Source organism: Cydia amplana, chromosome Z (genome assembly GCF_948474715.1).
Source record: "Cydia amplana chromosome Z, ilCydAmpl1.1, whole genome shotgun sequence".
Lineage (NCBI taxonomy): Eukaryota > Metazoa > Arthropoda > Insecta > Lepidoptera > Tortricidae > Cydia > Cydia amplana.
The window spans coordinates 33,800,813-33,828,203 of record NC_086096.1 but is presented as its reverse complement, the minus strand read 5'-3'; the positions used below and the strand labels follow the sequence as shown (position 1 = coordinate 33,828,203).

At 38.4% G+C, this 27,391-nt stretch overlaps 3 protein-coding genes across 6 annotated transcripts in view; 1 reads left to right on the top strand and 2 right to left on the bottom strand.

The window, feature by feature from the left end:
- LOC134661719 (PDZ domain-containing protein 8) overlaps window positions 1-865 on the bottom strand; it is a 36,991-nt gene extending 36,126 nt beyond the window's left edge. For 2 of the 4 annotated variants that reach the window (XM_063517893.1, XM_063517894.1), the window contains exon 1: window positions 281-865. The gene's annotated coding sequence lies outside the window, so the exon portion shown is untranslated. The remainder of the gene's footprint in view (window positions 1-280) is intronic. The other 2 variants (XM_063517892.1, XM_063517895.1) reach the window with 2 other exon arrangements.
- A 2,342-nt stretch (window positions 866-3,207) lies between these two features.
- LOC134661551 (phosphoglycerate kinase) lies at window positions 3,208-16,441 on the bottom strand. Its single transcript, XM_063517680.1, has 10 exons — window positions 16,266-16,441; window positions 15,987-16,190; window positions 15,629-15,855; window positions 15,164-15,281; window positions 14,059-14,197; window positions 12,977-13,111; window positions 11,999-12,120; window positions 11,239-11,339; window positions 4,424-4,522; window positions 3,208-3,427 (listed from the first exon to the last, which is right to left on the bottom strand). The coding sequence occupies exons 1-10, from the start codon at window positions 16,325-16,327 to the stop codon at window positions 3,387-3,389; spliced, it is 1,248 nt and encodes a 415-aa protein (XP_063373750.1). The 5' UTR covers window positions 16,328-16,441; the 3' UTR covers window positions 3,208-3,386.
- A 370-nt stretch (window positions 16,442-16,811) lies between these two features.
- On the top strand, window positions 16,812-26,526 carry LOC134661682 (WD repeat-containing protein 5). The gene is made up of 8 exons (XM_063517839.1): window positions 16,812-17,178; window positions 17,307-17,403; window positions 18,702-18,847; window positions 21,105-21,249; window positions 22,674-22,776; window positions 24,439-24,670; window positions 25,394-25,597; window positions 26,193-26,526. Exons 1-7 carry the CDS (start codon window positions 17,050-17,052, stop codon window positions 25,580-25,582), a joined length of 1,041 nt encoding a protein of 346 aa, XP_063373909.1. The 5' UTR covers window positions 16,812-17,049; the 3' UTR covers window positions 25,583-25,597; window positions 26,193-26,526.
- The last annotated feature ends 865 nt before the right edge of the window (window positions 26,527-27,391 follow it).

The following is a 27,391-nucleotide window of genomic DNA, read 5'->3' as shown; positions in this document are numbered from 1 at the left end:
CACAGTACACGTTTAATATGTACATAACATTCGCTAACGCATACGCATTTATTTATAAACAAACACACACAAAGGTCCTGCAACTGGAAGTACCCGCCAGGAACAGGAATCATCTGTTGCACAGAATAACAAACATAACATAACAAAAATAAGTAAATAATGTAAGAAATAATTAAAATTGATAACTAAGCGAACCAAAACCAATGTATAAATTGCACTTCATCGTGTAACTTAACTAATAAAATCAAAGCACAGTCATGCATAGTCTTTAACGACTCACCTTCTAAAAGATTTGCCTACCTACCTAAAACAACAAAAACTACCATAGAGACGATTGATTTTATACTAGACAACAATTGACGACAAACATTTAACTTTGTAATATTATAATGACTAGGTCCTCGTATGTGCGGAATAAACCGTGTTGAGAGAAAGACGATAGCTACATTTTTGAGGGCAAGCCGGGCCCCGGCACCGCTCGCAAGCCTCACATTACTGACACTGGCTCTGAAACTATCGCTGATAAAACACCTTGAATCCAGTGCGGGCATGCGCGCATCCACGCCAACTGGTCCACCCGTATCATTGGTGAGGACCGGAGCGGCCGGTGGACTGTCAATGCGTCCACTCCGCACGATCAACCTGTCGATCGCCGATACATAAAACAATCAAATTATAACCGATCCACGTTCACGAAAAACAAAAGTATACACGTTCAGTTGTTACACTAAAATTGATTATAGGGTGCGAAGTAATTTTAAAAATTGGCACTGAACGTTGCCAAGGACGCTTGCGCGTAGGGCCGATCGATAACCGCCATATTATCATTTTCTAACGGCGAAGGTATGCCCCGGCCACGTAGAAGCCATGGAATAAACTGGCTTCGCTCAAGTGCGTAGAGTTCAGATTGCAATGCGAACTAGGCAGTTTAACCTGGGTACAGGTCGACAATAGAACTACATAATTGTTTACTGGCAAATGTCAATCAAAGTTCATCTGTGTTTTGTAGACTGGTTGTAAATGACGTTTGTATTTACCCTAAGTTGTATTTTAACTAAAAGGTACAAGGTAAAGATTAATAGACTACAATAATCTGATATATCCTAGTCGGTAGTTACCCTGCCTACGAAGCCGGAGGTCCTGGGTTCTAATCCATTTAAAGACATTTATTTGTGCGTTTATCCCGATTTATCTATACCGATACGATTTAAATGTATAATATTAGTCCTATAAGTTATTTCTCCTAGGAGGGGTTAATAAATCATTTAAAGCCTTATGGTGGGAGGCACCCTGTATTAGTTATAACTAAGTGACAAGGGGGATGCATTGTGAGCAAGCAAGTCTTAGAATCGCAAACTCCGGAACTGAGTTTAATCGGGTTACTCGGTGTACCAAAAGCTTTAATACAAACATAAGGAACGAAAAGCTTACTATCCTTGCAAGGGTCCGTTTCGTCGAAGATTATTTGACTGTCTAAAAAAACCGGCCAAGTGCGAGTCGGACTCGCGCACGGCGGGTTCCGCACCATCAACAAAAAATAGAGCAAAAAAGTCGTGTTTTTTGTATGGGAGCCCCCCTTAAATATTTATTTTATTTTATTTTTAGTATTTGTTGTTATAGCCCTTAAATATTTATTTTATTTTATTTTTAGTATTTGTTGTTAGTTATATAAAAACGTGTCTTTAATTTAAGGAGGTAAGGAGATCAATAGAGGAATAGGTAAGGAGATCACTTGCAAACCTTAATCTGACAGCGCTTCAAAAGTGTCGGGTTAGCCGCGACTTAATTGCCAGGAGATCGAGTTACAGGATATTGCATCAGCCGGCGCTGAGGTGCAATTTAAACTTGGAAATATTTCAGACTTAGGACGCAGTTATTTATTTATTAAGTTTAGTTAAATATAATAAGGACGCAGTAAATAATGTGGGGTTGAATTTGTGGGGCGACTTTTTTTGTTACGTCATTACAACATCGTAGAGGTTGTATAACAATCCTCTATAGTTTTGGATTCTTAACTGAGGGATAGACATTGCAATAATAAAATATAATCAATTAATCATACCTAACTACTAACAGCGTGAGTGTGAGATCTAAGCTCTATATGAGTTTGCCATCTGAAGCTAATTTTATACTGAATTTCAGAACAAAAGGACATTGGTAACTGGGTTTTTTTTTCTTCAAACATATGATCTAAAAAATTAACTTATCGCTTTCAAGTTTAATAAATAAAAGCTTGTCGACATGGAACTAAGTTTATAAAACTACTGTACATTTTGAACATTCTATTAAAAACGACTATACATATTTAAAGAGCATAAATATGCAAATATAAGTCAGATTCAGAACAAACGTTCCAAGTAAGGAATAAGCCGGTGGAAGGCTTCATAAAGATGCAAACACATAAAGAAACAGCAAATATTTAAAATAGCTGTCTCACTCAAACGAGGTTTACTCAAAAGACAGTTTATCTCAAAGGAGATGGTATTCTAACACACAGTTTTTTTTTTCATGTTAGGTAGGTACCCATGTTATGCCGAGCTTCAGCCATGTCACTGAATAAATAATACAGATGATTCACTCCCTATCACAACGCGTCTATTACAACATTATATGACCGCTAGGTGGCCCAAGCGCGAGCAGACGTCCGTTGCGTAGCGGAGCGCGGTAACTACTATGGCTAGACACCAAGTACACCAACATTGGTGTGGGCCGCGTGTGCTTGTAGGTACTTGTACCGACGCGAAGAAATCGCGGAGTGAGCCACGCCTGGCCAGTACAATAAGTAATATTCTTTATTTCAACCATGGTATTACGGTATTCATACAATTATTATAAATAAAGTTGCAGTATCTCATGGACCCTGATTAGGGCATAGCCAATCACATATTTTCATATACATAATAATCACAAGTACCGAGAAATTCCCCGCTTGTCCCTTTATCACATTTTTTTTTACTTCACTACTGCGTGTACGACAAAGCAAACGGAATGTAGCCTGACCTGTTTTTTTGTAAAAAAAACTACTAGTTAGTATTGTCTTCGGTTAACGCGATAGTTACTCATAAAATAATACAACGTAAACGGATTAATGAATGTTACACACAATTTTAAATATATTACACTAGTACGTGATATAATCTGTTTTATTGTGTTAGCTTGTTAAGTATTTAATCCTACTGGTGTGGGGCATAATATTAAAAATTATAATAATTTGTAATGGAACTTTATTTCTCAAGGTAACATATTATGCTTTACAAACATGGCCTGCTATCACTTTTACATAACATACAATTGATACAATCAACAACTACTATAAACTTACATATATAATTTCAAAGCGATTACATTGTAACATTACATTAAATAATAAATAATTGTAAACAAATTTATGCGTCGGAGAGAGCGGCTACGCCCGGCAGTATTTTACCTGCAATCATGGAATGAGTAAGTTAACTACACAATGCACGACAGTTCTATTATAATGGTGTAATACGGACAACCACTGGGGCTGCAACACAGTGTAAACTAACGCAGTCTCCAGGGCTCCAACTTCATTTATGTAGCATGTATGTTTTGAACAATAAAGATTTATTATTATTATTATTTGTTTCAATTTGTTTTTCTCTCCAGTCGGAGGTGATTTTACTTCCATATTCGCGGGCTTTTGGCCAAACGAATATAGAAGGATATGTAATACCCTAATTTTCTAAAGCTAAGAATTTGCGTACTATCCGACATGTGTTCAATATAACAGCTTTCTGAGCAAGAATGTAGGTGAGTGGGTGTATATCGAGGGTTTTTAGACTGGTATGCAGAGTGCGAGGGATTATTATTTATGTTTTAAATTGTTATTATCTCTCCTTTCGGAGGTTGATTTACTTCTAAACTCGCGAGCTTTTGGCCAAACGAGCATAGAAGGTACTATAAGTATTATACCTATTGTTCTAGGGTAAGAAATTTACGCACTATGCGGCATGTATTCATAATGGCAGCTTTTTGTAGAAGTATGTATGTGCGTGGCTGAATGTCTAATGTTTTGAGACTGGTGTGCAGAGTGCGGGGGATTATTATTATTATTCCGACAGCCGCCATATATGATAGATATAGATAGAAAGATATATATCAGGGGACATCTTACACAGATCAACCTAGCCCCAAACTAAGCAAAGCTTGTACTATGGCTGCTAGGCGACAATATACATAATTGTATAGATAAATAAATATTTATATAAATAGAAAACACATATATATAAAGAAACAAGAAATATTTGTGTCCATCTCACAAATAAATGCCCTTACCGGGATTCGAACCCAAGACCATCGGCTTCACAGGCAGGGTCACTACCCACTAGGCCAGACCGGTTGTCGAACATGAGGCGAATTATGCATATGGACAGATGGGAATACATGTACAAGAACGTACCCTCAAGCAGCTCCAGCGAAGCACCGCCGCCCGTAGACACGTGAGAGACTTTGTCCTCCGTTCCCCACTTGGCGCAGCAGGTCGCCGTGTCACCTCCACCTTTGAACAAAACAGTTTTATTTATAAAAAAACATGACAATAATGAAAAATTTATAAGCCTATAAGTACCGAAGAGGCTTAATCGAGTTGTCCAATTTTGATGAGTGGAAAAAAGCTTTAAGCATTAAATTGGAAACTTTTAGGAACTCTCTTATTTTGGATTAAGTGCCTAAGTTTAACACCGCGAAATGTGACGAGTGGTATATATATGTACATTTTTTCATTTCAATGTAGCACTTACTCAATTATTCAACAAGCTAGGCGTGTCATCATCAAGTTGTTATACAATAATCGATTCCCAGAGTATGCAACAAGGTCAGTTTAGTTACAATAATTTATCATAACGTGCACAGTTAGGTATATTTATCCTCAATGTAGGAAGAATGGAGGCTGATTGTGTAACAGAATAAAGGACAAATAATCTCGTAAATCTTAACTATTTTTAGGGTTCCGTGCCAAATACGTAAAAAGAAACCCCAATGGTGTGACTCTGTCTATCACATCGCTAAATATCTCGGGAACTATTTAATATGCGTACCCCACCACAGCACCGACCAAGCTCATTTAAATAGTCGATACTCGATAGTCGATAGTACTTTTGCCGTGTTTTTGTGCGTTGTCTAAAAGATTACCTACTTTAAATACAGTAGGTGATCTGGAGAGGTGCACACAATTTCACCTCTCTCTCTACCTTAGTCTCTTTAGGCCTCAGGTCTCTTTCTACCTTAATTATCAAAATAGCTGAGCCATTTTCTACGAAGCATAAGTAAACAACTGCAAGCGGCCAGGTGTTACTCAGTTGGCTAATATGCACATTTATTATGCAGCTAAAGTTCGTAACTAAGTTACAGGGACAGAACTACGAGTAGCCTATTCTCTCATTCATAAAACATTTTGTCTTCACTGTAAGTTTTATTTTAGTAATATTTAATACTTTGGCAACAACATGAATAGGTACCAGTTGAAAAGTATGGTGCACATGCTTTGTGCTCGACAGGTGACAAAAAGATTTCGTGAAGTTTTTAAAATTAGGGGAGACTAACAACTATGAGATTAAGCATTTTTTTTTGTTTTCTAATATAATTTTCATAAAAAAAATTTGACGTGTATATGAAAAGCTATTTACAGATAGATAGATAGATAGATAGTCCATTTATTTGTTTGCCACAATACACACAAGATATTCAAAGTTACAACAATGACAGTATACAAAAAACAATCCAGAGAAAAATGGAAAATTACAAAGACAGATAATATATAGTCACACAGATTTACGCAAAAAAGAGAAAGAAAGAAAACATACATAAAAACACTTTTCATACAAGTAAATGCAGTGTGCATCGCAGCAAAACAAAAGGGTTCTGGCTCAGTATTACGCTTCACCCATTGGGAGAAGCACTGGTATTCTGCCAGGACCAAGATCACGTCAACAAAAATCAGTGAAAAAGATGAAATAGTGAAAAGTTGGTACTTACCTAATTACCAATAGTAACACAATCTAGAGTGACTTTTAATGTGTGCACATAGTTGTGACATAGAAGTGTCAGTGTGGTTAGCATGTAAGTTGTGTCCAAATGTGATTTAGAGAAAATCTTTATTTTTTATTTTTTAAGCTGGATTACTAAGGCTAAATCCGGTAATCAGCAACCAGGTATCCGTGAGGGATTCCCAAACTCTGCTTCTCTAAAAGGTACTTTTTGAAATGAAATTTGAAACTACGCTTAGTTTGCATAACACGAATAGGTGGAGGAATATTGTTCCAACACCTGGTTGCGAGATACCGGAAGCAGCCTGTAAAGGCAACAGTTTTGTGAGGATGCACTTCCAGGAGACATCGTCTGGTAGAACGAGTACCGTGTCGTTTATGGAAAGAGGATATACGTATTTTGTTAAACAAGTATTCGGGCTTTTTGTCATTTAAAACGCCAAATAGCAGACTTGCTAGATGTAGGTGTCTACGAGAGGACATGTTTAATATGGACGCTTTGTTTAAGTAGGGTGTAATGTGTGATCTCGGCGGGATTGAACAACAAAAACGGAAGCAAGCATTTTGGACTCTTTGGATAAGACGGCGAGTTTTTTCCAATAGTCGTGGTCCATACACAATATCTGCGTAATTCAATTTAGAGAGAACCAACGATTCACACAGTAACTTACGTATATCCTCGCTTAGAAGGTTTCGAATTTGGTACAAAACCTTCAAGCGATAAAAACACGACTTTACTAATTCCCCTACATGCTTCTCAAACCTTAGCTGGCTGTCCATGACTAACCCCAGGTTTCTTGCCTCATCTACGCGTTCGATCAGTGATCCCCTTATACTGATCTTTGGTTCATTATTTAAAATCCTAGATATGTGCACCTTAGATCCCAATATCATAAACTTTGATTTTAGTGGATTCAGAAGTAACCCGTTATTATCTGCCCAAGTGGAGATATCTTCCAGGTCTTCACTTATTTTAACTAGTGCTTCGTCGAACTCACATGGTCGGGCTGAGTAGTAAAGTTGGACGTCATCTGCGTATAGGTGGTAATTGCAGTGCTTGATAATTTGTGTAATACAGATTCCCCGGATGGGGTGAGTGTTCAGAGTGTTGTGAGTATTTCGTTAGTTTTGACTAGGTAAGTAGAAGGGACGTAATAGGTTGTTAGCAACCGTGTTAGTCAACTGGTAGCCGTATTTTGCCCATTTCAATTTATTATTACAATCGCGCTATCTAGTAGGTACATTGAAACCTATCTAAGATACATAGCTCATTTGAAAACCGCGTAGGAAAACAGATAAACATATTAAACGTATAATGCCGATTCCTAAAAGCCGCTGGATAAACAAGTGACAAGCTTTCATAAAACGGGCCTAATTATCAGGTTCAGAATTACTTTTACACTTCAACACTTTTGCGAAACATTCATTTCCACCCCTAAAGTCTAATATTTTTTTGACATTTTATAGTATGAAATGACATTTTATGTTCATACTATGAAAATGAAATTTGAAACTACGCTTAGTTTGCATAACACGAATAGGTGGAGGAATATTGTTCCAACACCTGGTTGCGAGATACCGGAAGCAGCCTGTAAAGGCAACAGTTTTGTGAGGATGCACTTCCAGGAGACATCGTCTGGTAGAACGAGTACCGTGTCGTTTATGGAAAGAGGATATACGTATTTTGCTTTCATAAAACGGGCCTAATTATCAGGTTCAGAATTACTTTTACACTTCAACACTTTTGCGAAACATTCATTTCCACCCCTAAAGTCTAATATTTTTTTATTCGGTAGACTAAAATGACATTTTATAGTATGAAATGACATTTTATGTTCATACTATGAACTGTCATTTCAGTCTACAGAATAAAAAAATAGACTTTAACTACCTGGCTCTTACCAAAGGCTACGTTTAACCTTCAGGTACCTGTTGAACGGGAAATGAGCGCGCATTTTTCTAACTCGCCGAGACTTTCCACTAACTAAGTTGTGAAAAACAGTTTTAAAAATAAATTCCAACTAAAATTTACCGCAGGCGGAAAGGAGACGGTAGGTATATATGTACAAAGAGTACTCTTTGTTTGCATATGTGTATGCGAATATCAGCAATTATCTCCAAAACGGATAAAACCATTTACTCGCGGTTTTCTGTAAAAAGATCATATTAGGCTTAGCACAGGAGCGCCGCGACAGTAATGTAATGTAAATGTAACCGCCCGGATAATTTAAAATACAGCTAAAGTGCCAGCTCATATGAACATCAACGTCTTCGTAGTATTTTAATTCTAAATTTGTGGTCGGGGAGGTTTTTACGAGCGCTGTAGATAGCCAGTTAAAATAAAACATCGCCTGACGTGACCGGCATTTATTACCTGACGGGGTAAGATCCGAGAAGTTACAAGTAGGTATTTATGTGTCCCTAAACACACGTGGAAATTTAAAAGCAAAGAAAAAAGAACTTGGTAACAAGTAAATAACTCAACTTGCAGCACTTCGAACTATTATAAACCGTAACTGTTAGGGGTTTTTGATTTTACATACATTTTCTATGAAATCGCGTGACAGGATATCGTGTCGAAAGGAGTTACCCTTTTTGTAACCATTGGTGAGTGATTAAAAAGTTCTATCCGTTGATGATACTGATGATACTCGTAACTCAAAACATACTGGAGCGCTTTTGTTCATATAACTATTACTATATTTAATGTTTGTTATTTTCTCCATTTTGAGTTCAATAGAGACAACTTAACACACGCCTTATTGATTTTACTGTGGGACTAGGGCGATCTGTGTAGAATTATTTAATATTCATATTTATTTATGTATTTATGTATTTTAGGTCAGGATATTCGAAAAAATAAAGAATATCAATCACATATGCGTCATAAACATAACCCTGTATACGCTGCGAGAATATTTGGTCTTTTAAGTTGAGACAACGGCGAAGGAAACAAATGGTGAACGTTCGAAATCATACTAATAAAATAAACAGTATAGGTACCTAATATATTACTTCGACATAGTCATGCATGTGTGAGGCCTGTCTCCAGAGGGCCTATCGCGAACCATGTCGTTCGATCGTCTATTTGCCTCCCTGTCGCTCGAATAGACAAGAGTGATACAGAAACGGTAAAGAAATTTCGATTTTCAATTTTCACAGTACGCCCGCCCTTAGGGCTCAATGTCAGGACACTCAGGACTACAGGGTAAAATCAGATTGTGTAGCAAAAATCACTGCAGTTTCCTCTTAACTCGCCTGACAAGCTAATAACATAGAATTAACTTCGGAAGAGGAGCGCGCGCGATGTTATGCCTCTATAACGATGTTACGAACTAATGTAATATTGGACACGACGTGATCGGAATTTAAAATTTCCTGCGAATCGGTAAACATTATGACAAGATTATCGAATCAGAACTGAAATATTGTGTGGAAGAAAAATTTTTGACGAGAGCGAAATAAGAACCAGACATTTAAGGTTTCATGAGTGTTACAAGTCGCCTCAGCGCGTCAGCCGCTTAAATTAAAATTTTATAACATAATACACCTACAGGATGGTCCAAACATAGACGTCCAAAAAATTTTTTTTACTATTGGACTTTTTAAATGTTTTTTTTTGTAACATAATCCTTTACAAACGGCGCAGTTGCTTAAAAAAATCAGCATCCTAACTTCAGCTAAGTTGGAAAAAAAGAAGTCAAAGTTTCACGTTCAAGCATGACAAATTAATGACTATTAAGTGTCACGTTTTTGACCATTAAAAAAAGTTTAGGGTCTAGCAGTTTCTAACATAACCAAAAGACCTTGAAATCGCTTGTATTTTTTTAGGTAAGCGCAAAATCTAAACTTGACATGCTTGAACGTAAAACTTTGACTTTTGTCTTTTTTTTCCAACTTGCAGTCAAGTGAGGATGCTGATATTTTTAGCAACTTGGCCGTTTGTAAAGGATTGTGTTACAAAAAGAAACATTCAAAAAAGTTCAATAGTTTTTTTTAATAAATTAATTGGTTCATCCCGGAATTTCTTCACAAATTTAAAAGTTCATTTATAACTCGAAAAATCGGCTAACATACATGGGGTATATTCTGATAGCCCACGATGTAAGGAATCTAAAAAAAAATTTGGACGTCTTGTTTGGACCACCCTGTATATCTAGAATAACAATTCTCATTTATACCATAGACGAACCTGACACCGGTTAAATTAAATATTAAATAAGCAAGGCAGTAAATATTCCTTAAATTTTAGGGCTCCACACCTCAAAAGGAAAGAACGGAACCCTTATAGGATCACTTTGTGGTCCGTCCAACTTTACTGTCTGTCAAGACCCTTTATCTCGGGAAGGCGTAGAGGTATCGAGTTGAAATTAAAACCATTTAGGTAATCAGCTCTACAGTCCCCTAAAGCTATGAAAAAATCAATAAGGGCGTTTATGCCGCAAAAATAGTAGTTTATGTGACTGCTACATAATGAGAGGCATTAAAATACGAGTGTGGGTTTAAGAAACGAACGTTAGTGAGTTTCTTAAAAGGATCACACGAGTGTTTTAATGCCTAATTATGTACAGTTACATACACTACTTTATCTAAACACATACTTAAAACTAACTAAAAGATAAACTGTACGTCAAATGGCGGTGAATGAAAACTTTTTTCACGCATCCGTATCCGCATCCGTAGTTTTTTTAAATTCCTAGACAAAAGAATGAAGTCCCTATTCTCATGTCACTCGAGATCAAATATCGTGCGGTTTATATTAAAAAAAACATACTAAATTGACGTTTCGTATCGATAACTGTTTTAATATCTATGGATACTAGAATAGAGACCCACTTGAGTTTTGACTGCTGTTCCAAATTTAAACTCATAACCTTACAAAAATCTATAACGTTATGTACATTAAAGTACAAATTTTCCCACTACCACAGATAAGAAAGTTCTCATAGTAAAATTGGTTGTAATAAAGCTTGTCATTTCCTACGGTTTCTGAACGCATTATAGAGCACTAATGACATGTGTGTAGATAAACGTATATTTCGACATCTTTCCGATCCTTATACAATAAGGGTCATTTTATTAAATACCCGCTCGCAAATGTCAGTTAGATTTACAAAGGTATCCTACTGCAACAATTTTTAAAGTAAAAAGATTAGGATACCTAATGTTACTAAAGAAATGTTTATGAATAGGTAACGAATGTACTTATCTATTTCATGACGGTACTTACCAATGATGGTGGTGGCGCCATTGACGGTGGCGTTCACCACGCCGTCCATGAGGGCTTTGGTGCCCCCGGCGAACTTCTCGAACTCGAACACGCCCGCGGGCCTGGCAACAAGTGTCCAAGTTCATTATCATTGCAAAAGTCGTTCACTCATGGCGAGCAGGCCCCGTAGACAACATGCCAATCGCTAACGCTACGTAGCGAACGAAACGCAACTGTCACTGTCACACTAATATGGAAGAGTGATAGAGAGACACAAAGCGATTCGATAGCGAAGCGATCGTCTTGCCTAGGCCGCCAGTACAGGTCGTTTCACAAAAGCTGGCACGAAAGGAATCAACGAAACTTTCATTGTATATATGGTTGACACATGTATAGTCAGAGCCGCCATTTATTTGGGTATGTGTTGTCTGTGTAAGACTGTAAGCTCTATTGCGTAGTAAGCTAGCGATCTGCGGCTACCATATACCCCCCACGCAAATAATAAAGACTAAAAATTCCTCATTATTTGTAGATGGCGTATTTTATCGAGGTCTCAGTTTCATCCTTTGGTACTCGTATAATATAATTCATGCTCCTAAGAGAAATATGTATATGGTGACTCACCCGTTCCACACCATGACTTTGTCCCTAGCAATAGGCCCGGCGATTAGCTTCCGGGCTTGCAAGCCCACATCGAGACCCATTCAGCCGCCAGGAAAACCTGATTCTACAGTGGTTGTGCTAACCTAAGTAGATATATAACAAATATATAGCAACTGACCCGTTCCACACGATGACCTTGGCCCTAGCGATGGGCCCAGCGAAGAGCTCCCGGGACTGCGGGCCCACGTCCAGGCCCATCCAGCCGTCGGGAATACCTGACTCTACCGTGGCTGTACCAACCTAAGGATAAAATAACAGGTTAAATCGGGAGCAATAACCACGCCCCATAAAAGCAGGAAAGTCACTGGCATTATTACAGGTATTGTGGTACAGGTCAGTTGACAAGAACTGGCATGAATGGAATGAATGAGGGAATGAAAATATCTAAGGAGTGTACAGGTTTTTAAAAAAAGGTCGGCAACGCGCATGTAACACCTCTGGAGTTACAGGCGTCCATAGGCTACGGTGACTGCTTACCATCAGGCGGCCCGTATGCTTGTTTGCCACCTATGTGGTATAAAAAAATCTATGTGTGTATACATTACAATGGTGGCCCTGACTGTATACCGACAAGTGTCACTCATGCAATGAAATTTTCGTTCATTCCATTCATGCTAGCTTTCGTGAATCAACCTCGACAATCACTAGCGCTACGACAACGAAACGCTTTATGTCTCTCTATCACTCTTCCATATTAGTGCGACAGTGAAAGTTACGTTTCGATCGCTACGGAGCGTAAGCGATTGGCATGTTGGCTACGCGGCCTGTTCCTACAACCTACAGTTAAGCTTTGGTTTCCTCCGAAAGCGGTGCCGTCATATAGCGGCCGTCTCCATACAAATACTACTACATCCATATTTAGCCGTATTATTTAGTATGGAGACGGCCGCTATATGACGGCACCGCTATCCTAGGAAAACCGATCTTTAGCCTCAATAATTTCTTGCACTACAATTTGCGCAGTCTATAATAATAATCACCAATAAGAGCGTATATCGCAGAGTAGGCATGCAACGTGTATATGCGGAATTAGGCAACATACTTTTGCACTCGGCTGCATTTTGTGATGACATAATAAAATAGAGCAACCACATACCTGGGCATTTTCGTCAAATTTGTCGGCAGTAATGAAGTCGACCGGCAGGTGCACTTGCACGTTGTTCTTGGCGGCCTTCTCTAAGAGCTTGACCACAATTTTCGCACCCTCGGCGTCGTACAGGGAATTTCCGATCTAAAAACAATTTAGTATGAGGTGAAAATTGCATTACGTTGGTGCAAAAAAAACCAACAGTAACACATGACACTTAGACTGGTAAAGAAAGACTGCACTCGAATGTAAAGGCGTGTCCAAAAATGCAAACTTGAATCTAATTCAATTATCAAAGTAACGAGTTTGTACCTAATAGCTCAATACGATTGTGTACCTTCTCTTATTATATCTCTACTGTTTATTTACATTTAGGCATTACTATTTATGAAAGTGACAGAATTTAGATAAAATCTGACAAACATGGGGCATTATTGTTGTACTTACCGTGTGGTAGGTAGTTCATAAAAGTTCTATATGCAATGATAATATTATACTTATACCATGTATTACTCTATCCACAGCCTCAAAGACACATGAATCTCATGATCTTCCTAGGATTGTCCCAGCTTTATAACATCCAGCAGGCTTATGGAAACCTTGGGATCTGCATGGCAACGAATTCTAAGAATTGGCAGTAATTTTTACGAAAACGACTGCCATCTGACCTTCCTATTTCAACCCAGAGGCACTCTGGCAGAGGGAATAGGCCTCATTTTATTACCACAAGAACAGCATCGAAAAGACTATAATTATGATTTACGAGTATGAATATGCTTGGCGACAAAGCAAGTGCTAACTGTACTTACACTTAGTGTAAGGCCTGAGTGGACGCTCGATTTGGGCGTGCAGCGGGGCGGGGCGTGCGGCGTGCATGATAAACAAATGCAAGCGTATAGGAGCGGCCTTAGTGCACGCTGCTCAAATTACTTGTGAGCCCGACGCCACGCTGCACGCCCCGCCGAACGCTCCGCTTCGAGCGTCCACTCAGGCCTTACACTAAGATGATTAATACTTCTTGGCAGCTGCTATTGCTACTATGATATCCTTAAGAATTACAAGTTTTTATATACATCTGTGCGTATACTTACAGTCATACCCTTGCTCTCCTTGAGGAAAGTGTAAGCCATGCCTCCACCAATGATCATCTCGTTGACTTTGTCCAGCAGGTTCTCAATGAGCTGAATCTTGTCAGCGACTTTAGCTCCGCCGAGGATAGCGAGGAAAGGCCTTAATTAAAAATACTTTCATTAGTATTTATGGACAAAACAGAGACTAAGTGTACATGTTCATTTGGCTACATACAGTTGTTGATAATTTAAATTAGATGACGTACATCTTCAGAAAATATTTTAATTTTTTTTTATATCAAGTAGACACACTATAAATTATAAACTTCAAATAAAAAATTTCATAAATTATTTATTTAAATTTTAATTTTATTTAAACTTTATAATTTATATAGTAGTGTGTCTACTTGATATAAAAAAAAAACAAATTAAAATATTTTCTGAAAATAATTTAACTTGTTCTAATACATTGATTGGCAGCGCCATCTCTCTCGCTAACTCGGTATCACCTGAGATGATTCAGTTAGAAGGTCGAACCATACTGTTCTACCTTAGAGGTGGCCAGGGGGCGCCATAAGCCTTCAGTAAGAAGTGCATATACTTGGAAAAATTCGACCTATGCCGCTGTGGCCCAGTGGCCGAATGGCACCTGCCGCGATAGCAGAGGACGCTGATTCGATTCCAGCCTGGGGCACTGGAGGCCTTGGTCACTTTTTCTTAGTATATGACATTTATTTAAAGACGTACATCTTGTTGTAATGACAATTAAGATTATTAGAGCAGTGACAAAGTACAAACAAGGACTGAATTTTAATTGTTTCACTGTGCCTTTACCGGGGCTGGCATTCATCACAAAGCTGACTATCAATGTCAAAGATATATGTCACGTCACAAAACTGAGTATAGCATGAATAAATAAATAAATAAATATATATTATAGGACATTATTACACAAATTGACTTGATTGATTGATTGAATTGATGAATAAAAATGTAGTAAAAGTCTTATAATTGGATGGTCCTGATAGAATTTTAAGCCTTAAAACTAATAATGGGTATTTTTTTGTATAACAAGTTCAATAAATTAAATTATGAATATATTATTGGTACATAATTGAAGAATTACCTCTCAGGGTTGTCAAGAGCTTTAGCAAAGTATTGCAGCTCCTTCTTTAGAAGGAATCCAGATGCGCGCTGTTCAAAACCTTCTCCCATCATGGAGCTGTGAGCTCGGTGAGCGGTTCCTGTTGGAAATAATGAGCATATAAATTGATTGGAAAATAATAGACGACAGAAGATAATAACATTCTTTGTAGATCACAACTTCCAATGATCAAAGGCATTCATTCTTACATATGAAGCATAGGAAAGAAGATAATTCTGTATGCTTTCGGTGGAGATTTTTATGCGGCATATAGGTTTTCAATCAATACCATTTGGAAAACACATTGCTACAAAAAAAATGTGCTGTCCGATTTGCAGCTGCACAGTTTTACTTTACATACTTATTCTATTCCTATTAAAAATCAAGTATTTTTTAAATTCTGAAATGTTTTCCAGGCTATACAGCTGTCAGGTTTTTAGTACTCACCAAATGCATCATTGACATAGACATCACCCAGCTTCCTCAAGCTAGCCCGGAACGCTTTGACCTTCTCAGGGTCAGCCTTAGCCTTCGCCCCACTAGCGTCCACACCCTTGCCCTCCTCCTCAATGTGGAACCGGAGATTTTCTAGCAAGATAACAGAGCCTGGTGCTGGGTCAGCACAGACATTCTCCACCTCAGGTCCCACACAGTCTGGGAGAAATGTGATTTCCCTATAGCATAGTAAATGTTAATAACAAATTATGTAAAAGGCGATAGAAGCTTTTAGCCCAGGAGCAACACACCAATGAGATTTGTAAATATACAATTTAAGATAAGTTTTATTTCAATAATGAATGTTTACCTGTTTAATAGCTTTTTAAGCTCCTCTGCTACCGGTTTCAGTGTGTATTTGAGGTTGGCCTGTCCATCCGGTCGACCCAAGTGTGACATAAGAACCACGGACTTAGAGCCCTTATCGAGAGCATATTTGACTGTATCTAAGGCAGCTACAATGCGCTGATTATTGGTGATTACACCCTCCTTTAGCGGCACGTTGAAATCAACCCTAAAATTTTAATTTTATGGAGTACTTTTCAAGAAACTAGCCGAATTAGAATACATTGAGGAAATTAATAAATACCTGATCAAAACTCGCTTCCCCGCCAAATCGAGAGCATCAATACTAAGTTTCTTTAACGACATGATTTATGTGTACTATTTTATAGCGGGATATTATAAATAATAGTTAATTCTTTTACTTTTCGGTGACTTCCACTAACAAATTGTAACCTTCAATAATGTCAAAGAGGTCAAACCTGTCAAATCGCCTTCAAATCGCAGATGAAGCGTTTTTCAATAATCAAAATCATTGTGAACTTCGGTGCTACGCTACTTACATATATATATATATTATACTACTCTTTGGCTACTTAGCTTGCTTAAAAACATAGGCTACATGGTTTTCACTTAGAAATAAGCAGAGCAAATCCATCAAATGTGCAGTATAATTACGATAATTTAACTAGTTGTTAAGTAAACATTAGAGCCATTTAATAAAAAAATATTATAACCATGTTTTCTTCTTTATATTTTTCCCACATATCCCACTCTAGAATAATCTTTCTGGTACGTGTATACCTTGCCTTACGCGTCCCACGCACTAGCAGACGTACGTAGACATTTTGAATTTTATTAAGTTGGCACTACTGTTCGCTATTCGCGAAATGAACGCATTGAGACGCTCAGATATACAATTTTCTTTAAAAACTGGCGTGGAAAGAATTATTAAATTGCGATTCGGTAGGCAGCTAAATCGTGTACGTTTTCATAATTTCAAATTTCGTGGTAATTCAGTGTTTAACAGTGATTGCATTGGGTGTCGAACAAAGAAAATTGTAGTGCGTTGAAAGTCAAGTCGTTGAAACATGGTGCCGCTAGGACCCGGGCCGGGGCATCCAGCTGCACATCAAGCCCACGGAGGGCCCTCCGCTAATCTTTCCGGTCCTAATTCGCTCTCGCAGAGCGCTCCACAGTCCAACAAGTCATCGGTAGCAGTAAGTTTATCGCATTTCTTTGATTATTTCACGGCTTTGCGTCAGTTGCCGCTTGCACATGTTTATGTAACTCAACTTTTGTATCTGAGCACGTGCGATTTGGCGCTCATTTGTCCATCGGTTTTCAGAAGCCGAACTACACGCTCAAATTTACTCTCGCTGGACACACGAAGGCGGTGTCGTCTGTTAAATTCAGTCCAAATGGCGAATGGTTAGCCAGTTCTTGTAAGTATAATACATACCTATTATCTCGGCATCCGTTACGACTTTTTGTTGGAAAATTTATCGAGCACTAAAGCATTTTGTTAACATTTATTTTGTTAATTACTGTTCTCAATTTACTTATTCCTGCATTGTTTATGTTTCTTAGGGTCACAGAACTAATGTTATCTCAAGTAATCCTATGCGTCCTAGTTTCTGATAAGACATTTTGCTAAAACAACAATTTTTGCAAATTAACATTAAAAACCATTTATGGCTAATTGTTAAGTTACCCACCGAACATTTAAAATTTTTGAAATGTGTACTACATATTTATTTGAATAATTCACACATTGAAACCAAATAGAATAGTAATGGGTTAGGAAAACCAACATTTTGTAACATGGCATTGACATGAAGTGTTCATCCAAGACTGGCCTTGGCTACAGTTTTTTTAACTAAACCTTCAATTAGCATAGATTCATTGTGAGTAATTGTAGTAAATTACCCCTTATGATTGTTTATTCATTTAATTAATAAAATTTATTTAATTTAATCAATTAAATAAATTATTTGTATTTTTGATCTTTTTTTTTCTTTTTGTACCTGATTTGCCATGAACATGTATGCGTTTGCAATGTTCTTAAAATATTTCAGTATTAATAGGGCTGTATAATTGAATACCTAGTTTGTTTTTAGTGTCTACCATGCCACACACTGCATCTACTACAAAACACATACCTATATATTTTTAAATATGGTATTTTAGCAATTCTGTGTATGTGGGTATCTGACAAAATTGTATTTTACTGAAGCAGATTCAACTTTACATGTTGCTTTTACACAAATTTAGTGCTAACACATTATTTAAAAGAACAGTAATTGATAATATTAGTTCACTCTGTTATGAATCTTATAGTGCTCAATAAATGTACCGTCGGTTTGTTTTTTCTAGTGAAATTTAATGTCGAGTTACATTAAACATTTACTTTGTCTCCTATACTAAATGATCATTTATGTATACTCAAGGTGTCAGCAACAGGTGATCAGACTGATCAGACTGACAACCCCCTTGATCACTAAATAAAAATTCAAAATTCGTTTATTTTTTTTTATTTTAGAAAGGATGCTAAGCATGAAGAATTTTGTACATTGACCCGTTTGGTCCTATCTCTATCGCACGCAAATAGTATAGTACTATTGAGCTTACTATGGGACATAGTCAATTTGGGTGATAAAGTCCAACAATATTTATTTATTTATCAATGACGATTGTCTTAATTTATTTATTTCATGGTGTCTTCTGTACTTGTACTTTCCAGCTGCCGATAAAGTAATTAAAGTGTGGGGTGCCTACGATGGCAAGTTCGAGAAGACCATTTCTGGCCACAAGATGGGCATTAGTGATGTGGCGTGGTCCTCGGACAGCCGGCTCATCGTCAGTGCAAGTGATGACAAGACGCTGAAGGTAAACTTAAATCTACTTTAGAAACTTGGGGTCAGCATCCACCAAATATGAGCAAAGTAGAGGCAGTGTGTGAAAAAAAAACCACCAATAGAATAGAACCCCTAATTCAAATTTGCATTTAACATTCTGCTATCTCACCAGATAAGTGAGATGGATAAGTGTTGGATACTCGCCCTTAAAGGCTGCTTTTCAACTGTTTGACGGTCACCATCTAGTTCTCGTCTGAAGTAGATTAAAGTGTATTATATTTAAAAAAAACTGATTGTGATTATTTAAACTAAAAAAATACTTGGTGTGTAAATGTATACATATTTTCACTGATAGACATTTATCTCGTTTTTACTTAAGGCGCCGTGAGTTCAGGTCCTTATCTGAACGCAGCTCGCTGAGCAGACGGCCGGCCGTTGTTGTTTTTAAATCGTGTGCTTGTGTGCTAAAATAGTTTAAAAAAGCGGCCAAGTGCGAGTCGGACTCGCCCATGAAGGGTTCCGTATTTAGGCGATTTATGACGTATTAAAAAAAACTACTTACTAGATCTCGTTCAAACCAATTTTCGGTGGAAGTTTACACGGTAATGTACATCATATATTTTTTTTAGTTTTATCATTCTGTTATTTTAGAAGTTACAGGGGGGGGGGGGGACACACATTTTACCACTTTGGAAGTGTCTCTCGCGCAAACTATTCAGTTTAGAAAAAAATGATATTAGAAACCTCAATATCATTTTTGAAGACCTATCCATAGATACCCCACACGTATAGGTTTGATAAAAAAAAGATATTTGAATTTCAGTTCTAAGTATAGGGAACCCCAAAAATTTATTGTTTTTTTCTATTTTTGTGTGAAAATCTTAATGCGGTTCACAGAATACATCTACTTACCAAGTTTCAACAGTATAGTTCTTATAGTTTCGGAGAAAAGTGACTGTGACATACACGGACAGACGGACAGACAGACAGACAGACATGACGAATCTATAAGGGTTCCGTTTTTTGCCATTTGGCTACGGAACCCTAAAAACGTATGGTGCATGATTTTTTCTAATTCTATCAAGGAAAAGTTGTTTAATCAGGTTTTGAATCGATTTATACATATCACTAGAGAAATATATGCCTTCAGATTGCTATTATTATGATCAGTAAAGCACTACGATTTTTGAAAATACTTTGCTGGCTGTATTCACTGCACCTTAAATCAGCATCTAAGGTTTTGCTATTCGCTAGGTGCACGACTGGTGGCAGCCCTCATTTTGGCAGACTTTCTACGTTAAATCTTATGGAGTAAAATTAGTTCAAGCGGCTGCCGCTAGTACTAATGGCGGACATTCTATAAGATTACCTGTGTTTGTGACGATCAGCGCCACTTCCCCCTCCACCGACTTCGCACCTTGCCAATATCAAAGTAACATGGGCATGAAATAAGTTCTAAAATTACGGACGGTGATAAGAAGTTAAGGGAGATGGGAGATAAGGCGATTCTCACGGTTGTCGACCTTTTATTATCACTTCTAAGATAACATTCCATTTTACTTAAAATATAATAATACCAGTCCTTAAGCTTAGGTTCAAACAGTATGCTTTGACGATACCTATTTCAATTTATAAGTTCTAAACATTGTAATGTAATCAATCAGTACTATAATTTTCAATTACTTTTGTTAAAGAGTTCGGCTATACTAATCTTATGTAATTTACAAAAAGTAAAAAGTCTAACCGCCGATGCAGACGGACTGCAATCCGACTGCAGTTTGTATGGGATCTGTACGCTAACTGCAACGTCGGCGTGCAGTTCCCATACAAGTTGCAGTCGAGTTGAAGTCCGACTGTACGGGCCCTAATTAATAACTTGCTTATGCGAGAATAAATAGACCCACCCACCTCACACTACGATATGCAGGACCCCACGCAACTAAAAATAACTAAGTTTTTTGCGCTCACCACTGTATTGACAACTTTGAACGATCGAAAAAATGTGTTACACACACCAAAAGGATTTTTTTGTCAACTTTCGATAGGATTTTGTTACGCATGAGGCGAGTCAAAAATTAATAAAAGTAGTGCCTAAAATTTTTATAAAATTTGTCGTTTTCAATCGAAAGGTTAAACTTATTTTTGGCGTACCTACGTATTAACTAGTAAGATACAGTTCTTATCGAAAACTTACAAATGCCTAAAAACAGCGCGTTAGTTAAAAATAACATTATGGTTAAGAATGGTAGTTGGTTTAAATAACTACTTCCACGTTAATAACTTTGCAGGTGTGGGAGCTAAGTTCGGGTAAATGCCTTAAAACCCTGAAGGGCCACAGCAACTACGTGTTCTGCTGTAACTTCAACCCACAGAGCAATCTCATCGTGTCCGGCAGCTTCGACGAGAGCGTGCGGATATGGGACGTCAGGACGGGTGAGTGCAATTTTATTCAAGATTATATATTATTTGGCTTATAGTGTTAGGTAATATGGTCCTTACCCCTCCAGTACCATCGGTCCATTTTCCCAATCTGTCTACTTTACCAAACGGTCTACTTTCCCGATCTGCCTAATTGCTTTTCTCAATCCGTCTAATTACCTATCGGTCCACTTTCCCGATCCGTCTAATTACCGATCGGTCCACTTTCTTCATTGGTCTACTTGACCAAATGGTCCGCTTTTCCGATCCCATGAAAAACATTTCATGTAAAAGGCTCTGACTGTCAACAAGATATCTGATAACTTTTTAACAGTCCGACCGAGCCTTGTGGTTTCGTCTTGGCAACATTTTACATGAAATGTTTTTCATGGGATATTGTTTACTGGAATGATCCCAGACATTTGGTTCGTTGTAGTCACAAAACAGTAATTTGCTGCAACGCAATCAGTTATATTTGATTTAATACTGTCAGAACAATGACGGTGTCTCACTCGCACCTGTTACAATACTGATATGTCGGTCCTCTGTGGTTGACACATATTGACTTGGCATTATGCTGGCACTAAGCGTTTTTGGTATTCTGAGAAACTGGTGGTTTGCGTGTATAAAAAATACATTTCGCGAATCGCCAAATGAAAGTTCGTACTATGCTACGAAACGAGTGAACCAATGGCGAAAGTAGACAACGTGCTCAAGTAGACAGATTGGGAAAGTGGACCGTTTGGCAAAGTAGACAGACCGGGAAAGTGGACCGATGGTAAAGTGGACACATCGCGAAAGTGGACCGTTTGGTAAAGTACACAGATCGCGAAAATGGACCCTTTGGTAAAGTAGACAGATTGGGAAATTGAACCGATAGTACTGGAGGGGTCCTTACGATACCCTATTCGTTACCACTTTCAGAAACTCACTTTACCTAATCAGAACATTACACTGTTTGCAAAAACAAAGTATTTACCTATTCAAGAAGTGTTAAGGTGGAAACATCAACAATCAAATGCACGCTCACGACATAGGGCGCTAACTGCTTAATGTGTTACCAAAAAGATGTGTACTTACCAGAGCTCACCCCCGCCGAGCTCTGGTACTTACACAGCCTAAGGCACACTATCTGCACTTTAAAAATTTACAAATACAATTGTTTGCAAGTTTCATACAAAAAATAAAACAAACTGCTCCATTGATAGAGTTAGACCAAGAAAACTCTGCAACGATTTTGATAGCACACGCATTGCAAGTGTTATTTTAAACGTCAAATGCTCTGAAATTGTGATGTATAAATAACACCTCTACTGCGTATGCTATCAAAATCGCTGCTGACTTTTTTCTTGGTCTAACTCTATGAGAAAAACCTTGTGTACTTGTAAGTTTGTCAACTTTGACTGGTGCTTGATTAATTAGTGTGATGTTTGTCAAAGGTAAATGCTTGAAGACGCTCCCAGCTCACTCGGACCCCGTCTCAGCAGTGCATTTCAACAGGGACGGCAGTCTCATTGTCTCCTCCAGCTACGACGGGCTATGGTGAGTTTCTTATGAGTCAAATACATCTTTTTTAACCTGTCCGATCCCAAGGGCCTAAACATGTAGCGTAAATAAACTTATTTTCGGGTCGTGGGATCGGACAGGACAGAACAAGATACCTACGAGTTTTTTTCAAAGTAGTGCTGACATGCTCTTTATTGAATAAAAACATCGTGAGAAACCAGACCGATTCCAATATTGCCTTGTTTCACTCTTTTGGTTGGAAGGTCAGATGGTAATCGTTTATCAGAAAAAATGGTGCTTACGCCACTTGGGATAGGATTAGGTTTATAAATGAGTGAATTCAAACTGAAAAGCGCTAAAATGAGAAGCTAACGATACTTACCATGATACCTATTAGTTGTGATATAATGTTATATTATATATGTTAATATATTCTATTCTATTTCCCTATTGTCACGAAACATATGATGCAAATACTGTCAAGTGTATAATCTTGGAAACATTAACTTGACGCGTAAATTGAACTTCCATGTACGAGTAAGCGTAGGAGAAGATCTGCCTACGCGATCTCATGCTACGCTTATTCCGACATCTTAATCAATGCCATCACAATCAATCACATCTGGGGACTAGTTGGAAATAGAAACCTATTTTCAGACGTGACGTGACGTAACAAATTACTAATGATACTAATGATATTTAGAGATTAGTTAGTATAGGTGTGTTTTGGAAGTGCAGTGAAAATTTGATGTTGCTTTGTGAATTAGGGGTACCTGGGCCTAACAAATTTATATTATCTCGTCCATATTTTTTACATGCTACCTATATGTTAGCAGTTTATGAATTATACTGGTGTTTTTGGGTCCTGTGTTCCGCTGTAATATCAAAATACTAATCAATTCCAGTAAATGAGATGTTCGTCTTTATGAGGAAGGGTGACATACGCTACATTTTTAATATACTTTGATAGATGAGGTACTTTTACGAAAAACCGGCAAAGCGGGTTTTTCGTAAAACCCGCTACGCGCTACTTCACTTAGGGTCGGTTGCACCAAACTGATTGTGTCGTTAAAGAGTTCGCTAAATTTTATTGTATGGAAAGTTTCATAGTAAACAGCCGCGGCGCACCGGGTGACGTGATCAGTCTGGCAAGTGCGGATGGTGCAACTGGCACTTAAAACGTGTTTGAGTGTGGCATTGAGCAGGTGCTCCCAAAGCTGTTGCATTACTTTTATAAGTGTAGCTAAAATCCAGAGATAAATAAGCGGACGAAGTGAGCATACCGGTTCCCGACGCCCCCACTACATTTTTAATATACTTTGATAGATGAGGTACTTTTACGAAAAACCGGCAAAGCGGGTTTTTCGTAAAACCCGCTACGCGCTACTTCACTTAGGGTCGGTTGCACCAAACTGATTGTGTCGTTAAAGAGTTCGCTAAATTTTATTGTATGGAAAGTTTCATAGTAAACAGCCGCGGCGCACCGGGTGACGTGATCAGTCTGGCAAGTGCGGATGGTGCAACTGGCACTTAAAACGTGTTTGAGTGTGGCATTGAGCAGGTGCTCCCAAAGCTGTTGCATTACTTTTATAAGTGTAGCTAAAATCCAGAGATAAATAAGCGGACGAAGTGAGCATACCGGTTCCCGACGCCCCCATGGCATATACATTCTAATCTGTCTTTTAACTTTGTTTCCAGTCGGATCTGGGACACCGCTTCTGGCCAGTGCCTCAAGACCCTGATCGATGACGACAACCCGCCGGTGTCGTTCGTCAAGTTCTCACCCAACGGGAAGTATATTCTGGCCGCGACGCTCGACAACACGCTCAAACTGTGGGACTACAGCCGGGGCAAGTGTCTCAAGACCTACACCGGACACAAGAACGAGAAGTACTGCATCTTTGCCAACTTCAGTGTTACCGGCGGAAAGGTGAGATCTGTTTTATATATAGCCCATGGCCCAGGACTGTCGCATTTCAAACATAGACAGAGAGAATCAATAATTACATTACACACTGAAGCCGTATCGTTTACGTGCTTGCCTCGTACTCGAGGCTCTCGTGTAAGTTGACAATCACATCTTAGTGTAAGGCCTGAGTGGACGCTCGGAGCGGAGCGTTCGGCGGGGCGTGCAGCGTGGCGTCGGGCTCCCAAGTGATTCGAGCAGCGTGCACTAAGGCCGCTCCTATACGTTTGCATTTGTTTAACATGCACGCCGCACGCCCCGCCCCGCCGCCCGTCCGACTCGAGCGTCCACTCAGGCCTTACACTTAGGCTCATTTGAAAGGTCTCCAGAAGTACTTCAGAGACATGCAAAGGATAGAAACTATAGTCGTCAATAAAAGTGTGATCTAAAAATAGTTTTGACGGTTACTTGTTTTTGACTGTCTTCTACCCCATTTTGACGAATGACCCCATCAAAGAAAGCTAGTGTGCAAACAATCTTAATAGCTGAATTTCATTTTTTTTGGTACTATAATTTAGCTCTTTGTTCAGGCTTAATTCTGTTCACAATTTATCGTATTTCTTCATGCATTGTATGTCGCATTATGGGATGTAGACAAATTAACATTATTAGATACCGCAAAGCGTATAATATATGAAGATATATGCAAAAGTAACATACTATCACACGTATCATTTTCTTCCCCAGTGGATAGTATCCGGCTCAGAGGACAACCTAGTTTACATTTGGAATCTGCAATCCAAGGAGATCGTGCAGCGGCTCTCCGGCCACACGGACACGGTGCTCTGCACGACTTGCCACCCGACCGAGAACATCATCGCCTCCGCCGCGCTCGAGAACGACAAGACTATCAAGTTGTGGAAGAGTGATACTTAGATGCTTCCATTTTCGGTGAGTGGGACAAACAACTGTATCAGATACGCACCGGAAAGCGTATTTTATGTTTACCATCCAATAAGTTGCCTGCGCCTAAGCGTGTTACCACACCAATCGATCGATGGCATGACTGTTCCATGTCGACGTCGATCGATGCCATCGATCGATTGGTGTGGTAACACTTAATTATGCCCATCCATGTATGAGTGTGCACAATCATCCCCTGTGCGTTGCCGTCGCTTAAGATCGGTTTTCCTAGGATAGCCGTGCCGTCAAATAGCGGCCGTCTCCATACTAAATAATACGGCTAAATATGGATGTCGTAGTATTTGTATGGAAACGGCGCCGCTATATGACGGCCCCGCTTTCGGAGGAAACCAAAGCTTTATATTTTCCCCCAACTACTTCGCACAGAACCTAGAGTCCGTTCGGAAAGAGAAGAGTCATGGAATGTATTGGCCCCCATACATCCCATGACCTCTCTTTCCACACAGACTATATGGGGACATTTTAGTTGGATTTTTTTTATTTTCTTATAAATTGTTTGTGCCTGTATGATCCATTTACAGTTGTATGTATGTAGTAACAGATTATTTTTTTTTGTTCTCAGGCCAAATCGTCAATCAGCAGACAGTGATCTGTGCATCCGCGGCTTCGTGTGGTGATCAGGGCCGCGGACTTGTGAATAAATTACATAATAAGATACCGACAGTTTGAGAGTACCTTTTACGTTACGCCGTATTTCGTTTTAGTACTAAGCAATCACAGTTGATATGTGCATTTTCGATCATACTAAGATTTTTATTATACATATTTTTTTAAATCTGAAATGCATGCGTATGAATTGTTTTAGTGATTATTTAAAATTAAGGATTGAGTTTTTATAGGATTCCGCTTAAGAATAACTTGTTAGATGCGATTAAAATTAATTCTAGTTTTACGAATCATTTGTTTTATTGTTTTTGAATGTAAGACATCCACTACCTACCTACCTTTTATGTATAGTCCACGTCAGTGTTTATATTTTTGGCTTATTATATTACAAAGGAGTAAGGTTCAAAACTTTAATCATATCTTTGACCTCGACTGTACCGATTGCGCCGCAAATCGTGCATTAAAATATAGCACAACTACGTTTTTGCGTTATCGCAAAAACGTAGTTGTGCTCGTTATGCGTATTTAATTTAATTTACAGTTGATTTTCTGCACTTTAAATCTTGATGTTTAGGTAGGATTCGTTTATATGAGCAAAATTAAAAATAATGACCTTTTTCTCTTCCTGGTGTGGAGTGTCATCGGATAGGTATAGTTGGTCAAACCAATTTGTCAGTAAATAAGAACAAAAACTATACTCATCCTTTTCTTTTGAGTGCTAGTACTAGTGTAAGACAAAGATAGTATGATTCCCTCTGTCTATGTTTGGAATGAGACGGTCGTCCTTTGACAAACTATATAATACTAGCGACCCGCCCCGGCTTCGCACGGGTTAAACAAATTATACATAAACCGTCCCCTTGAATCACTATTAAAAAAACCCCATCATAATACGTTACGTAGTTTTAAAGATCTAGGCATGCATACAGACAGGGAAGCGACTTTGTTTTATACTATGTAGTGATATGTGGCAACAGCTCGTAAAACAAAAAGGGATCCATTGTACACCATTTTCCCCTAACTCTTTGCACCTTACTCCACAAAATAATAAGGAAGTAAACGTATACATATTTTTGACGTCTACTGTGCCTATAGTAATTGCATTGTTCCTTTTCAACGTTTATGAAGCATTTGTGCGAAGTGCGCGCAGTTTTT

What these genes read in the sequence shown, in the direction of transcription:
- LOC134661682 (XM_063517839.1), top strand. Translation starts at nt 17,050, where the DNA reads ATGGTGCCGCTAGGACCCGGGCCGGGGCATCCAGCTGCACATCAAGCC. An exon ending in GTGATGACAAGACGCTGAAG is followed by an intron (nt 18,848 to 21,104) that starts GTAAACTTAAAT and finishes ATAACTTTGCAG; the next exon opens with GTGTGGGAGCTAAGTTCGGG. An exon ending in GATATGGGACGTCAGGACGG is followed by an intron (nt 21,250 to 22,673) that starts GTGAGTGCAATT and finishes TGTTTGTCAAAG; the next exon opens with GTAAATGCTTGAAGACGCTC.
- LOC134661551 (XM_063517680.1), bottom strand. Translation starts at nt 16,327, where the DNA reads ATGTCGTTAAAGAAACTTAGTATTGATGCTCTCGATTTGGCGGGGAAG. An exon ending in CTTAAAAAGCTATTAAACAG is followed by an intron (nt 15,856 to 15,986) that starts GTAAACATTCAT and finishes ACTATGCTATAG; the next exon opens with GGAAATCACATTTCTCCCAG. An exon ending in TTCGCTGGAGCTGCTTGAGG is followed by an intron (nt 3,428 to 4,423) that starts GTACGTTCTTGT and finishes CCATGATTGCAG; the next exon opens with GTAAAATACTGCCGGGCGTA.